The following is an 18,333-nucleotide window of genomic DNA, read 5'->3' as shown; positions in this document are numbered from 1 at the left end:
AAACGATGACTTAATAAACTCCATAGAATATTAAACTGAATTGGGGAAAAATTTTTTAAATTGCACTAATTCTCATATCCTGTGATACTCCATTTGCTTACTGAAATAAAGATCTAGTTGAAAAATGTTGACACCTGGTCCATAGAAAAACAACAAAATTGAGATGTCTGGTTTGTTTTAATTGATAGACTACCATAATAGAAAGGTGGTAGAACATGAAAATAACATAAGTAACTCCTGTCACGTTGTTTGTAAGCTTTTAGTTTCATCTCACTGGAAAACTAATGAGGAGATGTTACTTATCTACTGATATTTAACGATAACATCTAAGAACCTCATTTTTTTCCCTTGACATATGGGATCCATTCCATAGTGTGGTATTTTATTATTATGGAGAATGAAACATATTACATTAAGAAATGAAGTATAAGTTAAACAGGAAAATAAATGCAGTACGTTTAGTAACGTCTGAAAACATAGTAACGTCTGAGAACATAGTAGACATGGTTTCGGTATGTAGCATGAAGACCGTAGGGAGGCAATGGTATGCAGACAACAGGCTGCAGGCTGAAGTCTCAATGCTGGCTGTAGTGCTTCGGGCTGTACTAACAGATTGTTTGTAAACAGTGACACAGTGATAACTTCCGTGTTACTTCTTAACTTTATGTTTCTGCTTTCAGATCTCCCTCCCCTTCCAGAGGAAGTTAGCGATGCCATAGCTTTAATGTCTGTTTTAGCTGCAAAACTCATTGTTCACTTTCTGTTAGAAAATCTAAAGCAGGTGGTATGCAATTTCTCTTGATTTGGAATTCTTTAAAGGCAAGTAAATTTGGAACTCCTGTGTTGGGTGGGTTAACGGAGGTAGGAACCCAATGGTGTGTCCCTAGGTCGTCCCCGTTCTCGGATAGCACAGTCTGCATAGCCATAGCTCTCAATTATGTCACTACCCTAATCATCGCAGCCCGGTTCTCACGGACTCTTTGAAGTCCCAAAATGACTTTTGTTTGATCCTGATTTGGATTTTCAATGGAAAGTAAAAGCTTGGGGTGAGGAGGCAGCAGCTAAAGCAGGGAGTTGAGCCAGTGAATTGCTGACGGAAGGATTCTGGTCTGGAAGGAGGGGGACCTGAAGCAGAAGGAAAAGGGATCCTTCGCTTAAGTTCTTAGGAAAAATCTTGACTCAGAATCCCAAGATTTTTCCCTTCATCCCAGCCGGGTAAATATTTGGTTTTGTCTTTTAAGTATAGCATGAAGCCCGTGGATGAGAGCCATGTGTTGTAGGATTCTCTTCCCTATTGGCTCTGAGCTTGTGTCACCGTATCAGTTTGCTCCCTACAAAGGGACCTAGTTTGGAAAGGATTGGAAGGGCAACTGTTCAGCGGCAATGGAACACCCAAACGTGGACTGGGACAACGGGATTCTGATAAAGGGAAATTTCTGGTCTGGTCCTGGCTGTGTCATAGCTCTTTATGTGTGCATGGAGAGCTCTTGATCCAAGTAGAATATGTAACAATACAGACCAGGATCTTCCAGTCAGTACTGCTGGGTGGAAGTGGGCGGGTGATGGTAGTTGCTAGAAGAATCATTAAGACAGCATCTGCGGTGAATGCGTCCCAAAGCCTCGCGGCATCAGTTTCATCTCTAAACCATTAGCTTACAGTTGACTCCGTTTCCTGGGACAGAGAAACATCCCCACGCGAAGTGACTGTGTTGTGTATTCATAGCACTGCAAATAAATTCACGCGCCATGATGAAACCTTGCAAATACGCTTTGACCAAAAAAAAAAAAAAAAAAAAAAAAAAAGGAAATGTATCTTTTTGTCTCCTGTTTTCTTCTATTGTTGTTTGTCGTGATATATGAAGAAGGAGTTTTTCTGTGCATGTGGGTTTTTTATTTTTAAACTTGTTTCGCCTTCCAAATTGTACCACCTCCGGGAATGACCTTTACCAAGTATTATGGGGTGAAGATGTTATAAAGCTTGTAAGGACTTTAATCAAAGGAGTATTTACTATTATTTGCCAACTGAATTGATCTGACACTGAGCCTTCCCGGTTTAAAAGATCCACTGACAAATATCTGGTGAACAGGAGGCAGCCAGGGTCCTCACTGGCATGCTACAGAGGAACTAATGCTGTCCTTTCTCCTTGCCGGCCTTCCCAAGTCTTTCACTGTTTCCTAATGAGCAGTGGTCTTTTGGATGCTCTGGGGAAGTTTCTCATACTGAAGAAGCTCCAGGAAAAAGAAGAGAGGGGCGTTTATAGGAATGGGTCACTGAGTAGTTTCTGGGCAACTCTAATTTGGGCAATGATTTGTTCTCAGCGGGGACATTTACAGAACAGTGAATGCCTCTTGAGAATCTGTTTCAGTCACTTCCAGGCTCTGGATTATGAAGGTTGTTACCTGGCTCTGGCTAAGAGCATGGTGATGTATCCTCTCTCTCTCTCTCTCTCTCTCTCTCTCTCTCTCTCTCTCTCACACACACACACACACACACACACACACACTCACACACACACACTCACACACATACATACACACTCACACACACACACACACATACACACACACACACACACACACACACACAAGCTCAGGGAATAGTTGAAGGTAAGGATCTTGTTGGGAAGCAACATCAGGACTTTGGGTCTTTCTTTTGTCCACTTGAAGCTTTACAAACTCCATACTTTCTGAAGGCAAAGCGGACATGAAGAACATGTTAAATTTCTATTTTAAGGAGAACCTCACCTGACCTCTTAGAATAGATGGTCTAGAATTGACTGCAGAAGCCCCAACCTTCATTCATTTCGGATAACAAAACTTTCAGTTTGATTCATTTGACAACAACGCATCACATATATTTCAGGAATTAAATAGTTAGAAACACAGTATACATTGCAATACACAGCAGCAGTCCAAGTGTCAGCCCCTATCCTTGAGACAGCACCAGCCATAATTAAAACACTCTGAATTCTAGGGAAGGAATCAAAACATATTACTATTGGTTCAAACCCCACATGTTCTTAATTTATTTCTATATGTATTCTGTTTGCCAACCAAATGTACTGTAGATCATATCCAGGTACATGGTAGTTTTAGGCCAGCCCAAAATTCAATGATAGAAACTTTAGGCAGTTGCTAATAATTAGACATGACTAAAATGAGTATCTTACACATAATTAGAATGCATCCGAGGTAATGATCATCTTTTGAAAATTATTAGTAGAGAATTACCATCCAACAATTTAATCTCATTTAACATTTACTATAACCCAAGGAAGCTGATTTGTTTCTCCTGACAATTAAGTGGAAATAGATTAAGCTTCTTGTTACTGCCTGTGCTAAGTGATCAGCGGAGCTGAGGTTTCCCAAAGCCAACTGGCTTCCAAGAATATTCTTCAACCATATTGCTATTTCCTCAGCTATTCTTGGCTTACAGGAACAGATGAAAGGTACAGGCCTAACGTATTTGGCCGCCTTGGTAGCTCATGGAAAATTCAGTGGTAGGAAATCAAATGGCTTTCCTGACTATCAAAAGATAATAGTAGATGTCTGATCAACTAACAATACCTACCATGAAATATTCTGGAAGAGTTGACCATCATTGGTTATCAACCTGTGCTCTCTCTATGCTTAATATGTGATTAATTGGTTGGAAGAAGAAAAAGAAATCTATACACAATTCTAGGCTAAGGAGAATGTATTCCAGAATAGAACCAATGTGTCTGTGGACTAGAGAATCGATTTTGCTTTAAATGATTAAGTGAAATCTGTGTGATAATAAAAAAGATAAATTTTGGCTGGAAAGATGACTCAGTGGTTAAGAGCACTGACTATTCTTCCAGAGGTCCTGAGTTCAATTCCCAGCAACCACACAGTGGCTCACAACCATCTGTAATGGGATCTGATGCCCTCTTCTGGTGTGTCTGAAAACAGTGACAGTGAACTCTCATACATAAAATAAATAAATAAATCTTTGAGGGTTGGGGATTTAGCTCAGTGGTAGAGCGCTTGCCTAGCAAGTGCAAGGCCCTGGGTTCGGTCCTCAGCTCCGGAAAAAAAAAAGATAAATTTCAAAAATCAAAGTAAAATAATATTTTTGGATCAACCCATCCTTTACTGTGGTTAGATAATAGAAAGAAAAAAAAAAGCACGTTTAAGCTCGTTTCAAAGATCTTGTATTAAGATGGCATTCCGTTCAGCTAACATTTGTAAGTCTTAACTTAGGCTTGAAGTGTCTTTATTAGCAGACTCTTGTTACACTGTTGCTCCAGGTAACAAATCCTATTCATTTATCCATCTAAAAATATGACTTGTCTCAGAAAACAAATCACTACTCCACTGTGTTCAAGAGAGACAAATCATAATAAATTTTTGCATTATTTGTTTGCTATATACATTTCTAGATATGCAGGAAGAAGCATGCTTACACTACAATGCTGGCAGCTTGAGACCTAAAATCGAAATCCTTCTGCCTGTTGTTTATTGCTTACACCTTTGATTCCCAGTCAGCAAGAAACATTCTGCAAATATTCATGTTACTTAAACAAAAAAAGCAATCAAATCTTTGTACTGTGAAAGAGAATCGAGCGTTTCCAAGCAGCAAGCATAAGCTTGAACGAAGTTCATTAAAGTAGAAGGCAAAACACTGTGTGAGCATTTTTTAGCTTTGTCACAGGAGGAGATGACTTCCCTTCCCACAGCCACAATACCAGTCCCCGACTCGCTTCCAGCTTACTCTGACGGACACCTGCTCACGGGTGTCAATGCATTCCCAGGTCTCTAAGGCAGGTACCTCCCATTCAGCAGTCCCCTGGTCCAGTGGTTCTGTTGTTTCTGCATTAATAAGAGGGCAACTTAAAGTGAGGATCCAAACAGATCCTTCTAGAATGTGAAGAAAGCGTCTAATACATGCATTGTTAAACGTGGGAAAAGCAGGCTGCAAACGAAGGCAGTGTTCCCACCACTGTTGCAGTCAAGGGCATCGTAAAACCAAATCAACTCACCTAGGCCGGCCGTGAAGACTTGGTTGTTAAAGAGCCTTGACACTGTGAACTCGTTTGAGGAAGGGGAAGACAAATAAAAACAGAGTATAGTCAAAAGGTAAGCCTTTTCCTCTGCAAAATATGTAATGATAAGGGAACCAAATATGAAAAATATCCTCTCTTTGTTAAATGTCCTACAGAGTTGTGGTCTGAATGGCTCTATCCAATCTCTCTCATCCTATGACATTTACTAATTATTTAAAATTGAGAATGGTTTGGCAATTTACAATAAATTCTTTGTGTATGCATATGCATGTGTGTACATGTCTGTATGCATGTGTGTGCATGTATGTGTGTGCATGTGTGTGTCCATGAGATTTATGTACAATATTTCCTCAAGTTCAAAGTTCAAGTGAAAGTGAAATTTGATAACAAATTTATTCCAAGACTCCAAGACTAAGGAGGATGTGTTTAAAGAAGCAACTGTGTGTAATAAATGCTTACATTCATGGAAAACAGACACAACCGCCATTTTAGAATCTTGAACTGTTATGCCCTCTCCACTGTCCTTTCATTTCTGTAATCTGGGTAAAGGAGCATGGAAAAGCACTAGGGCATAGCTCTTGTCATTCTCTGTGTGTGTGTGTGTGTGTGTGTGTGTGTGTGTGTGTGTGTGTGTGCGCGCGTGTGCGTGTGTGTGTGTGTTAGCACATATTTATTCAGAAAATCAGTTAAGAGAAACAAAAATTCATCTCAAACTGTATAAATCTTTGAAAACTTGGTTACAGTTGCATGTTGAACACATATTGCAAATTTTTAATATATAATAGCACATCCTCAACAATTTCTTTTACAAATATTTCTCTTTTAATTTTTTAAATTACCTTCTAAGCACCAATATACTTTCATTTTTGAGCACTTGTTTTGTGGCTAGAGTAATCATATGCCCAATATTATTATAGATTAATACTCAAGTACATAAGTATAGGTAAGTATATTATTATTAATAATACTGAAAAATACATGTGTTCAAATGTATTTTGTAACCACTGTGCTTTTCTTTTGTCTTTAAGTTTTCAGGACGTTATAAAACCTGCCTATGTGCAATCAGATAGTTTCAGAAAATAACTCACAGGCCGCAGGTCAGTCTCTCATCCCTGGGTCTGTCTCACCCTGACATTTTATATCTCCAGAATTAGTATCATTTTAGAAATGCAGATGTTGGGCGGGATGGACATCAATGGTGTTGATACAGATTCTGAACAAGGTCAATAGTTTAGTGCTCTGAGACTTGTTAAAAGCATCTCTAACAGTATGTGATTTTCCTCTTCTTTTTAAGAAATTTAATTTATTAAATGAGTGTAAATACCCTGTGACAAGAATCAGTGAAAGGTTCTGGTTCTAACTCTTCCGATATTTAATTAAAGAATCAGAATCAGGCATTTTCAATACCTGGAAGGACCAGTTACAAAACGGAAGCAAAATATGTGTTAGATCTTCTATAGAGAAAGTTAGAAAGAATTTAGCTGAGAGAAGATTTCTGTTTCCTGGAAGAAATCTACAGTGTAATTCTGGCATGCGGGATGCTTGCATGGCTATGGCTCCCAAGCAGAAGGTGAAGTGTGGTTCCCCCCTTGTACACACTGCCTGTCTCTTCTCAAGGGATGCACTTTACAACTAGATTGATTACGTGTGTGTGTGTGTGTGTGTGTGTGTGTGTGTGTGTGTGTGTGTGTTAACTCTGGTGTTCTCTTATAACATTATATATGATATAATGGCCTAAGAAGGCACCGTTGTGAAGTAGAGGTCGTGAGTTAATGTTATCTCCTATCTCCATGAAGAATAGATTTTCTCTTTTAGAAGAAAGTTGACCTAATGAAATACTCAAGATTTGCTAAATTAATGTTGCACCTCCTATTTCTTTTCACTAACTTAATCTACGAAAGCATTCACCCTGCTCTCAATGAGCTAAGAAGTGTTACTTTCATGCCTGATTGCCAAGAGCACTTTTGGTATGGCAACTAAGGAAGAGACGGCTGGTGTCTTGCTTACAAAAGCAATCAAGTTCCCCTTTACTGACTATTCTTGTTTAATTTGAACATTCCAGAATCAAAGGTGTATGGTATGTAGCTCCTAATGCTTTGTCCGTAACAGTTTAAGCAGTGCCGTAAGACAGTGGTCCCTGGTCCCTGGATTAGTTCCAATTAGACCTGTGCTGTGTAGGCAAATAAGGATTATTATTCCTATTTAATACTGCTTTCTCTATGCATGAGTGTGTATATATATTCATATATATTTACATTTACTACATTCATATTTATTTGTCACACAAATTATTCAATACACCAAGCTCTGTTGAATCAGAAACTACTATCCTATAATGTATTTTGTATGCAAATAAGTCTTAATTTAGTACCTAGTCAGGGTAGAGTGTGCATTTATCATAGACCAAGACTGTGTCTTCTGCGTGTAAACATTATTTCTAAAATCTCTCACTCCATTTAATACATTTCTGTATAAATATAGCTGTAGAGTCCAGTGACCCTTATTACATACAACGTGAAGGCAAATGATTTCTAGGCATTTTCCTGGGTGCTTTAAGAACTTGGACTCTGACTTAAACTAGTAACCAATTCATGTTGATTAGCTTATAGGTGTATGTTCAATATCTCTAAGGTCCCTAAACATTACAAAAAAAAGGTCTTGGAAGGTCAGTGTCATGGGCAGAACCAAGGTCACAAAGCGTTTTATCTGTTAATTCTGGTGTTCTCTTATATCATTGTTAAGTCCCAAGTAGACATTATCATCTGATTAAATCTCATGTTCTTACACACACAGTAAAAAATAATTTAGTCATCGATTAGAGTCCATCTATGTTTGCTGAAAAACTTTTTATAGATTCCCTCAAGAACTGACCCGCCTAACGTCAGCAGCAATACAAACCCACCCAAGAGCAGTGAGTTCAGGCCAAGCCAAGAAACAATGTTTGTACATCAATCAGGACATTCTGAGACCTCGGTTGGTTTTTCTTGGAGGCTCCAATTTCTGAAGTTAATATTTATGGTCAATAAAGTGAACTAAAACCAACAGGGCTGTGTTTGCTCTGGTCAAGTGGTTCTTAATTACTCATCTAACTATGTTTTATTACCTCTTCTATGCTTAAGAGTATAGGTGATATTGTCTTCTTTATCAAATGGTGTAGAAACATGTGTGTTATTGTAACATTCAATGTAAGGATACAACGTTAAGTCTCATGAGTCTGGTTCCAGATGAATCACTCATCCAGTTGCTGAGACCCAGGGAAACAAGCTGACTATTTAATAATAATCTTAAATCACAGGCTATAGCTTCCAATTCTCTTAATACAAAAATAGGAAGTAGTTGATTCAGAGATTCTGTGTGAGAACCAGAGATACAAGTGTGGTGGTTAATAAAGACCCCCTTGCCTTTGCTGTTAATAATGGGAGAACTAGGAATCTGAAGACTATTATCTGTTCCTAAAAAACTGTGAGTCGGGGTTGGGGATTTAGCTCAGTGGTAGAGCGCTTGCCTAGCAACTGCAAGGCCCTGGGTTCGGTTCCCAGCTCCGAAAAAAAAAAACAAAAAAACAAAAAACAAAAACTGTGAGTCTAACCCAGAACAGATGAGTAGCTGTGGAAGGAGGAAAAATAGATGCAAGCGAGAAAGAAACGCAAATGTCCCAGGCTGCAGGTACCTCATCTCCACACCCTCAGGTTTTTGGTTTTTTTGTTTGTTTGTTTGTTTAATACTTTATTTATTTACTTTATATCCCGATCATAACTTCTCCTCCCTCCTCTCTTTCCAGTTCCCCCCTCTCACCTTAGGAACTCCTGTGGCATAAAAGCAGAATTGGAAAGAGGGAGTGATATTCAAGACAGTCTTGTCACTTTTCAGCTGTCTTAACTGTCCATTTCACAGTTCAACAATCATCCTGTACGGACTAACAAGGCTCCATTGTTTCTAATCACTACCGCCCCACATGAATTTTATCATTAGGAGTGTTTGAGAAGTGATACATTCTCTTTGCCCGCCTCACCCAACAGACATAGATGCTTTCGCTTTTGTTTCCTTGTTTGTCTGTTACAGTTTGCTTGCTCGTTTTCTGTTTGCTGGGAATTGAAACCAGTCTCATACTTGCTAAGCACATGCTCTGTCTATAAGGCACAGTCTAACCTTACTTATGTTTTTTCAGTCTGTTTATGGGTGCATAGGCTTCATATGATTTTAGAGGCAACATATATACCAGCGTTCATACTTTTCATCATCTCTCAACATACCCATCATTTCCACACCATGACTAAGTTGGTAATGATAATGTTTAAGTTAGTGACTCACACTGACGTAAGAGCCATCAGAGAATATATTTTATAGCCCTGTCATAGAGTAAGAAACCAGACACTGAGGGTTCTACATGTTACTGAAATGAATTTTTATTAAACACTTGGCAACTCCTCTTCTATAACATCGTCCAGCCAATGAACGCACTTCCATCCCTAATTCCTTGTCCGTAAGTCTCCCCACAGCAGGTTAACTGAAAGCATGGATTGGACACTCATTTTGTGTTTGATAAAAGGATTATTTCATAGGTCACCAACTACTTACCCAGTTTCTTTCCATTTAAACTTTATCAACTCTAAATAACTTGGTTCATTGATGGACTCACATTTTCTTATATAAACCCACAAGGAAAAGGATGGGTATATCCCTGCCGTTATGGACAAAGAACAAACAGAAAATCACAGTTGAGCATCTTTAGACGCTCACAAGCTTGCACACCGGCTTGGTCATGTTTCAAAGTTGTTAATACAAAGGGGGAAATGTGAAAAGTGCCTGTGATGAAGGTTCTGCTCTTTAATAAACATAAATGAGAAGAAAAATGAAAATAATCTGAAATAATAGGCAACTCCCAGCATTTCCTGGGTTAGAAAAGAGAAACTTTTCCCTATGTGTTGCCTGAATTGTCTGAGAATTAGCCCCAAACACAAAGAGAAACAAAGGTCAAGACGCAATTGTCTTAAGGCCCCTTTAAGATACATCTCATCAATATTAAGCTAATACCTTCAGAGAATGGTTGGGTTTTTTTTTTTCAATCAAGCAGGGATAGTTTATTGAACACATGGAGAACATTTCTAAAATTTTGCATAATAATACTAGCAAAGTAATTTTTAAAAAGTAGCAAACTATGATTACAAGGGACAATATTGGGACTCGCAATGCTTATAGTTAATGAAAGCATATATACGCTAAGGGATTCCTATAACTAAAGAAAAATGTCTACTAAGAAAGTGGGTGTCTTTGTGTGTGTATGTGTGTTTGTGTGTGTATGTGTATATGCAGGTATGTATATACTAGTGCATAAGGATGCATGTACGTGTGAGTGTGTGTGAGGAAGTGTGTGTGTATGTATGACTGTGTATGTGTATGACTGAGTGTGTGTGGGGGGGTAGGTATATACTAATGTATAAGGATGCATGTATGTGTGAGTGTGTGTGTGAGGAAGTATGTATGTGTGTATGACTGTGTGTGTATGACTGAGTCTGTGTGTGTGTTTGTGTGTGTGTCTGTCTGTCTGTCCTGTATGTGTGTATGACTGTGTGTGTATGACTGAGTTTGTGTGTGTGTGTGTCTGTCTGTCTGTCTGTCTGTCCTGGATAAGTATAAATACTTAACGTGTGGAAGTCAAAGGACAACTTTTAGAAGTTGGTTCTTGGAATTAAACCTAGATCGTCAGGCATGTTTTTCAAGTACTGTTATCAACTGAGCCATCTCACCAGCCCTTATTACTCATCTGTTAACATTTTTGAGCTGATAGCCAAAGTGATGGAGGACCAAAATAAAAGAACCCAACCCTTCTTGCCAGGTTCTACCACCCCTGGCTCCTTGGGAAGCAACTTCTCCCTCTGGTCTAATTTAATCTGAGCTCAGGCTCTGGGTTGCTACAGGAGCAGGCTGGAGCTTTTAGAAGACTCAGACCTATGGGGCTGGGCTCTGCTGTGCAGCAGAATCATGGGGAGTTTCTCACGGTGGGGACTCTGAGAACCAGCCCTACAAGTAACTGTTTCACTTGGGTAAGAGGCTCAGGCAGCTCTGGTGATCTGCTGAAGCTGGGAATCACTCATTCTGATGCATGTGCAGCCTAAATTTACAAGGTCAAATGTCACGGGGTATATTCAAGGGTTTAAGGAATAATACCATAAATTGGACATACAGATGTAGGGCAGTAATGCAATCGTCTGAGTGTGCACTTTTTGCTCCTGAGATCTGTATATCCAGCAAGCACATTACTATTCAAAAATGTTCCTTTTATGAATAGGTAAGGATTATTGGTTCTGACATGGCATTTTAGTAGTGTTTTATTCTGAATGATGTCACTTTGAATTAATAAAATTATCAATTATCCTAATCTGGTGGTACCCATGTATAATCCCAGTTCTGGGGAAGCTAAAGCAGAAAGCTCACTAGGTTAAAGCCAGCCTGGGTTATGTAATCTCAGAACTCAGGCAGAGCAAAGACAAAGCAAAACCTCAGTGGAAAGCAGCGACTGCCGTAATTAAGGAACCCGCAGTTGATGTGCTATCCTAAAACTTCAGCAACTAGCTGAGACGTCAGAGCCAACCCTTGGTTTTTTTAAGTTTTCCCTCTCAGCTTCCTTTTCATGTTTGTTTTCTGAGGCTGATGAAATAGCATCGGGTATGAAGGTTTCAAAATGTTTCCTTTAAAAAAAAAATCTCGACATTTTAAAGAACAGATTTTGTTTTCCAAAACAAAAACCAAAAGCTGGAGAGATGCTCACAGGGCTGTGTTCCTTTAGACAACCAGGAAATGCTTCAGGGCCTCTATCCCTCATGGAGTCTGATCTCAGCAGATGTCCTTTGGAAACACCTGTTGGAGTCAACTCTGCCCCTGCCTGGTTAAATGGGCTGGAGGTTCCAAAAGCAGCCGGGTTTGGAATGTTAGATATGCGCATTTGTCCCTTAAGTTCCATTCCAGCCACTCAGGGCCTGTACTGCGCTGGTGACCTTTAGATTGGGTAGTGAGTGGGCGAAATCTGCCAACACTCTTGGATTCACCAGCTTTGTCTACAAAGGTTCAAAAGTAGCCAAATTCACACAATAAGCAAATAAACCAAGACTAGTGTTTTTCGGTCTGTTTTCCTCCACTCTGAGTTGTCTGTCAACGGGGGGACCTGTTGAAAAGCTATAACCCTGTAATTGTAAATTGAAGGGAGTTGAAATCTTATCTAAGAAGCCATCGTGTGCTTTACGACATAATGTTTAAAGGTGTGTTGGGTTATACTAGAGAATGCCTTGCAGCATAACACCAAAGGTGCTGGGTTGTTGTGTTAGAGTTAATCATTTGCACAAGCTGTGTTCGTACCACTTCCTCAAGTATATTCTTCATGCCTGTGCATTATACAGTATTAGATGGAACCCTGTTGGCCTGAAGGTCAAAGGTCATACATAGTGATTTTTCAACACTTCAATCATGAGACAGCTGAGTGATCTCCTGACCCGGCTTTAGTTAGTGGGCTGATCATCTCCACTTTAAGCCTTCCTGCCCTTTCTAAAAATAGCAGGGCCTTTAAGCAGGGTGTTATTTTAAGCAACTCGTACTCGGGTTTTCTCATTGGACAGAAGCACATTTTGGCCTCTTGCCTCTGTCAGATTGACACTTGTGCAGTGAGGCCTGGACGCTGCTCCCTGCTTGCCACTCATATAAGAGGCTTGCAGACCTGAAGACCCTGGGATGGCGAGCAGAGAGTCAGCGAACAGATGTGAGCCAAGGAAAGACCTTCCTTAGGGATGTGATTATGAGTCTCCTGGAGTTTCTACTTCAGACATTTGCACCTCGGCCCTCAGCTTTTGGGATCTGTTTGGTGGTTTTTTTGTTTTGTTTTTCTTTCTAAAACCTGGCTGTGATTTCACTCCAGAGACACCCCGACTTGTTTCTGGCTCCCGCCCCTTCAGATAAACACTGATAGAAGACACTGTCATTCTGTGGATAAGGGAAACTAATGAGAAACTGCTATATAAAAGCTGGACAGCAAAACCAAAACCCAGCAAACCCTAAACATCCAAAACAAATCCAAAAGAGAACAGCTCAAACGATCCACACTCGCAAGAAGACCCGTAGAAAAAACACCAAGATGTGACTGAGTTGATAACTGGGCCGTAGCGGTCACTTGACTGCCGTGCACTGGATACTCTGTATATCTTTTCTCCTTTGAAAAACAAGTGCAAGTCTATGTTATTCTATACAGCTGGGACCAAAAAATTATGAGTGTGAGAAAAACGCAGACTCTAAAAGCAAAATGGAATTGAAGCGGGTAAAGCCCGTGCCACAGTCTTGCCATTCCAGTACGTTCATACGTAGTACTCGTGTTAGCGCATCTAAGAAATTTCCATTTTTTCACATCAAAAAATCCAGATATGAAGCCGAAGCTGCCTTCTTCGCCAACCTGAAGCTGTCTGACTTCAACATCATTGACACCCTTGGAGTGGGAGGTTTCGGACGAGTGGAGCTGGTAGGTGAATTTTCTTTAAATGCTTTTCAAAGCTTTTCTCCCCCTTCTGCCCCCCTCACATTTTCTCCCCTGGGTTAACTCTCTGTTAGCCATCATGGCTTTAGTCAGAAGCAGACACCTGCATACAGGCATGTCCGAGACTGGTTAACAGCATGGGCTAGGATATGCAGTCAGTGTACTCAAAAAACTGCAGATTACCTCGTAGTGAGCTCTTCGTACTAAGTAAACGTTAAACACATTTCTTTAATGAGGAGCCTTAAAACACTATTTGCCCCCAAGATTGTCTATGACCTTCACTTCCTTCCTTAGTTCTGAACAGTGCTTATTAATGTAATTATGCCATGATTAAATGATCTTAAATGTAAACACAGAAGAGAAACTGTAGTATATTAGATATGTGCATATTTATATACATAAACTAAATGTAGTGGTGGTAACTCTGTGATCCTATCATGGTAAGAACCTAATTAAATAATAGTGATAATGGTTTGGATGCCTGGTATAGTGTATTTCACTTTATATAAATTTCATGTGGTTTACATCATTAGGTGAAGGGATACACGTTATGGGACATGGTAAAGACACTTCTGTCCAAGTTCATTTGTTAAGCACATTGCATGAACGTGGTGTTAAAAAAACCATAAGAACATAGCTCTATTTTGTATTTGTTAGAAATAGGAATTTAAAATCTGACTTTTGCAAGAAACATTAAGAAAGGAAGTATATCCTGGTTACTTGAGGTGGCTGCATTCCAGTGCGGTGGAGTTAGAGAACAGAGTCACTCCCAGTGGGGGAGTCCCAGGTAGGAGACTCCAGTACAGTGTGCTGGGAAGTCCCTAGCACTGTATAAAGTGCAGTAAACAGTTACTGTTGCTACCTGAGGTCAGGAGGAATCCCTTCCATAACAGTCAAGTGAGCCAGAGCTATTCTTGATGTTTGTTTACATCGCGGTTGGGCTCCCTGACTTTGACACAGGGAAAATGTCATTTGCAGAAGCATTCGAAAAGGCCTTAGAACCAAGGTGTGTTCCCCTGAATCGGCATTATACTTCCCGCAACGCGGGCTGAAGCTTTTATAATAACTACTACTAATTCAGACACCAACGTCCAGAATGCACTTGCGGGGCTCTGGTTGTTGTTAATTATGGGTATAAAGATCCAGGAAGGGTACAGAAAACAGACAGTCAAATCTTCCTGCTTTTAAAATTTTTTTTTCCTACCAGTTAATGGAGCCTGCCCTAGTTTCTGCTGCTGTAATAAACACCATGACCAGAAACAGCTTAGGGAGGAGAGACTCTCGGAACTCTCTGTGGAACCAGAGGCAGGAACTAAGCAGAGTACAGGAGAAGGCTGCTTACTGGCTGGCTTTTCCTGGCTTGCTCGTCTTGCTTGCTTTAGATTATTATCATTCTTTTAAAGATAGTTACATTAAGTCCTTCTGCCCTCTTCCTCCGTCAAGCCCTTTCATCCCCTCCCTCTCAAGTTCATGGCCCCTGCCTGAGGCAGCATCACCTACGCTTAAGGCTGGGCCCTCCCATTAACCAAAAGAATTCCTCAGATGTGCCCTAGACAGACCTGATGAGGGCAATTCTTCCGTTGAGGTTGCCCTTCTCAAACGATGCCTGTTTGTGTGAGGATGACAAAAACCTAACCAGCATGGAGCCTTGCAGTTTCTTCAAGAGTTTGACAAGTTATAATTTTGACAAGTTTTAATGGTTAATGAAGGTCAGTGGCAGGACTATGATTGCACGGTGTGGCTCTGAAGCGCAGGGACACAGAGGAGGACGGGAAGACAGTTCCCTACTAGTTCTCAGAGCAGTGATTCTCAACATGCATGTTGCAGCCCCTCCAAGGGGTTACGTATCAGATATCCTGCATATCAGATATTTACGTTAGGATTCGTAACAGTCATAAAATTACAGTTATGAAGTCGCAGTGAAATAATTCTATGGTTGGAGTCACCACAGCATGAGGAGCTGTATTATAGGGTCTCAGCATTAGGAGGGTTGAGAAGCACTGCCTTAGAGCCTGGTTTGGAGGGTATTTGATATAGATTAAAACAAGTTGTAAGGATTATGGGCAAGGGAGGGAAAGATGGCTCCATGGTCAGAAGAACGCAACTCTTTTTTTTTGGGGGGGGGGTTCTTTTTTTTCCCGGAGCTGGGGACAGAACCCAGGGCCTTGTGCTTCCTAGGTAAGCGCTCTACCACTGAGCTAAATCCCCAACCCCAGAAGCAACTCTTAGCACTCACTCTGGACCCTGCCTTCAAATGATGTAATGCGGGGTTGGGGATTTAGCTCAGTGGTAAAGTGCTTGCCTAGCAAGCGCCTGGGTTCGGGCCTCAGCTCCTAAAAAAAAAAGAAAAAAGACAAATGATGTAATGCTTTCTTCTGCCTCCACAATGCTCTCACTTGCATACGTGTTGGTGCTCACGCGCGTGGGTACACACACACACACACACAAACACATACACACACATACATACATACACACACAAAACACATACATACACACACAAACACACGTACACACACAAACACATACACACACATACATACACACACAAGCACACACACACAAACACATACACACACAAGTTCGCGCGCACCCACACACACACACACACACACACACACACACACAAATAAAAATCTCTGGTAAAGACCAGGGACAATGAAATAACTGTTTTACTTGATAAAAGGCAACATTATGTCTACGAATTTCTGGAGAATCACTTCAAGTTGCCAATTTTGTGAAATACAGAGATTGTGTGAGAACGTTTGAAGGATTGCTTTACAATAGCTTTGCAAACAGCCACGAGGCCACTTCAAGTTGAAAAATGCAATACTGGCTTGAAAATTGAAAACTTACAGAAAATGAAAAATAGACACAAAATTAGGGGAGATTTAATCATATAAAAGGAAATATACTTTTTTTTTCCTTTTTCTTTTTTTTTTTCTTTTTCCGGAGCTGAGGACCGAACACAGGGCCTTGCACTTGCTAGGCAAGCGCTCTACCACTGAGCTAAATCCCCAACCCCAGGAAATATACTTTTAAAAGACCAAATCTAGGTATGTTCATTTATACACTGTGCATGTTTGTATATTGATATATATATTATATGTGATATAATATATATAATTTCCATCTCAGGGAAGATATTATACACAACCACCTGATTTTCTCCTCTTGGATATTATAGTTGACTGATTTTTTTAATAGATATTTAAAGGAAACCAATGCCCCTGGCCTAGAGAGATAGTTCAGCGGTTAAAGGGGTTTGCTGCTCTTTAGAGGACCCAAGTTCGGTTCCCAGCATCCACATCCATCCGTATCAGGCAGCTCACAACCCCTCTAGCTCTATGTCCAGTAAATCTGAGACCTTCTCTGGAAGTCACATGCAAATACACACATGCACATTTAATCTAAAGTATTTTTTAAAGAATGAAAGAAAACCCAAAGCATTCATCTAGACTCAAAATGTAGCTAATTCGCAAAATGCTGATACAATATTCATAAATCCTTAGTGGGTCATTAGAGCCAGTGCATCCACTGAGATCAGAAACATGTCCTTAAACTCAGAAGTAGTCACAGCATGTGTGATCTTTCACGTCCTAAAATGTATTAGAGAGCATGCAATAAAAAATGTATTAGAGAGCATGCAGAATATCTAAAATGCATGGATTTTTAACACATGGAAACACAGTTCTGAACATATTAATATTTGAAAGTATGTAATATTTACAACTTGAGCCAACTAATTGTTATTTACCAATAATAATCAAGTATAGGACATTTAAAAAATAATGCAAAATTGCATTGCAGTATCCTAAACATTTCCGAGAATTGAGATTATAAACTCTCCAATGAGATATAAAAAGTCCCTGGGGTTGGGGATTTAGCTCAGTGGTAGAGCACTTGCCTACCAAGCACAAGGCCCTGGGTTCGGTCCTCAGCTCCGAAAAAAAAAAAAAGAGTCCCTAAATTTTTGTTTTGTCAGTTTAGATAAATTTAGGTGCAAGAGTATTTCCGTTGGGAGAATTTCCAAATAACTGACTTTTGTTTTGTGGAGATGAGAGCATCATGAGAAATTTAAATTTTATTCATAGTGCGGCCTACTTTCTGCTATCTGCCTTCTATCTTATGTTTTGCCCATGTTCTTAACTAATGAGCTCTGTAACGTGTTCAGTGTGATGTGTTTACTGTATGTCTTCCAGAAAACCAATTCTGTTTGCAATGTCACTCATGTATGCCATATGTTTATGCCTTCAGTACCACTATAAGGAAATTAAAGAATACCTTAATTATCCTAATGTGCAATGGTTATAAAATAATCAGATTGGCTTTAAAAGTCATATGTGAAAATGTGTCCCCTTTCTTTCTAATAACATCCATAATCTGTTCCATTTTGGGAGATGGGGGTCAGAGGTACCTGCTCTCAGAAAAGATTTGTCCACAGTCAGACACACAACTTTATAACCTGTCAATGTCCATAGTTTTTACCTTAAATATTAATTTATTCTGTAGTCCTAAGATTTCCTGTACCAACAGACTATATTTAGCTAATATACAAACCCAAAATATAAAGCTGTATTTTCTGCATTATATTTCAGCTTTCTCACGGTAACTCAGTGCAGGAGTTCCTGCCTAGGAATTGGTGCCACCTACAGTGGGCAGGTCTTCTCACCTCAAAGGATATAATCAAAACATTCCCCAGACACAGGCCCAGAGGCCAGGCTGTTCTAAAGTGTCCTTCACTAAGGCTTCTTTCCAGGTGATTCTAGATTATGTCAAGTTGACAATTAA

General features: G+C 39.9%; 1 protein-coding gene across 3 annotated transcripts in view; it reads left to right on the top strand.

Annotated features, from left to right (window-relative positions):
* Positions 1–18,333, top strand: part of Prkg1 (protein kinase cGMP-dependent 1) — a 1,233,235-nt gene that overhangs the window by 1,170,131 nt on the left and 44,771 nt on the right. For all 3 annotated transcript variants that reach the window (XM_063271952.1, XM_063271955.1, NM_001105731.4), the window contains one exon: positions 13,431–13,527. In XM_063271952.1, coding sequence (XP_063128022.1) covers positions 13,431–13,527 — 97 coding nt within the window. The remainder of the gene's footprint in view (positions 1–13,430; positions 13,528–18,333) is intronic.

The sequence above is a fragment of the Rattus norvegicus genome, chromosome 1 (assembly GCF_036323735.1).
Source record: "Rattus norvegicus strain BN/NHsdMcwi chromosome 1, GRCr8, whole genome shotgun sequence".
NCBI classification, from domain to species: domain Eukaryota; kingdom Metazoa; phylum Chordata; class Mammalia; order Rodentia; family Muridae; genus Rattus; species Rattus norvegicus.
This window is presented reverse-complemented; position numbering and strand designations above follow the sequence as displayed.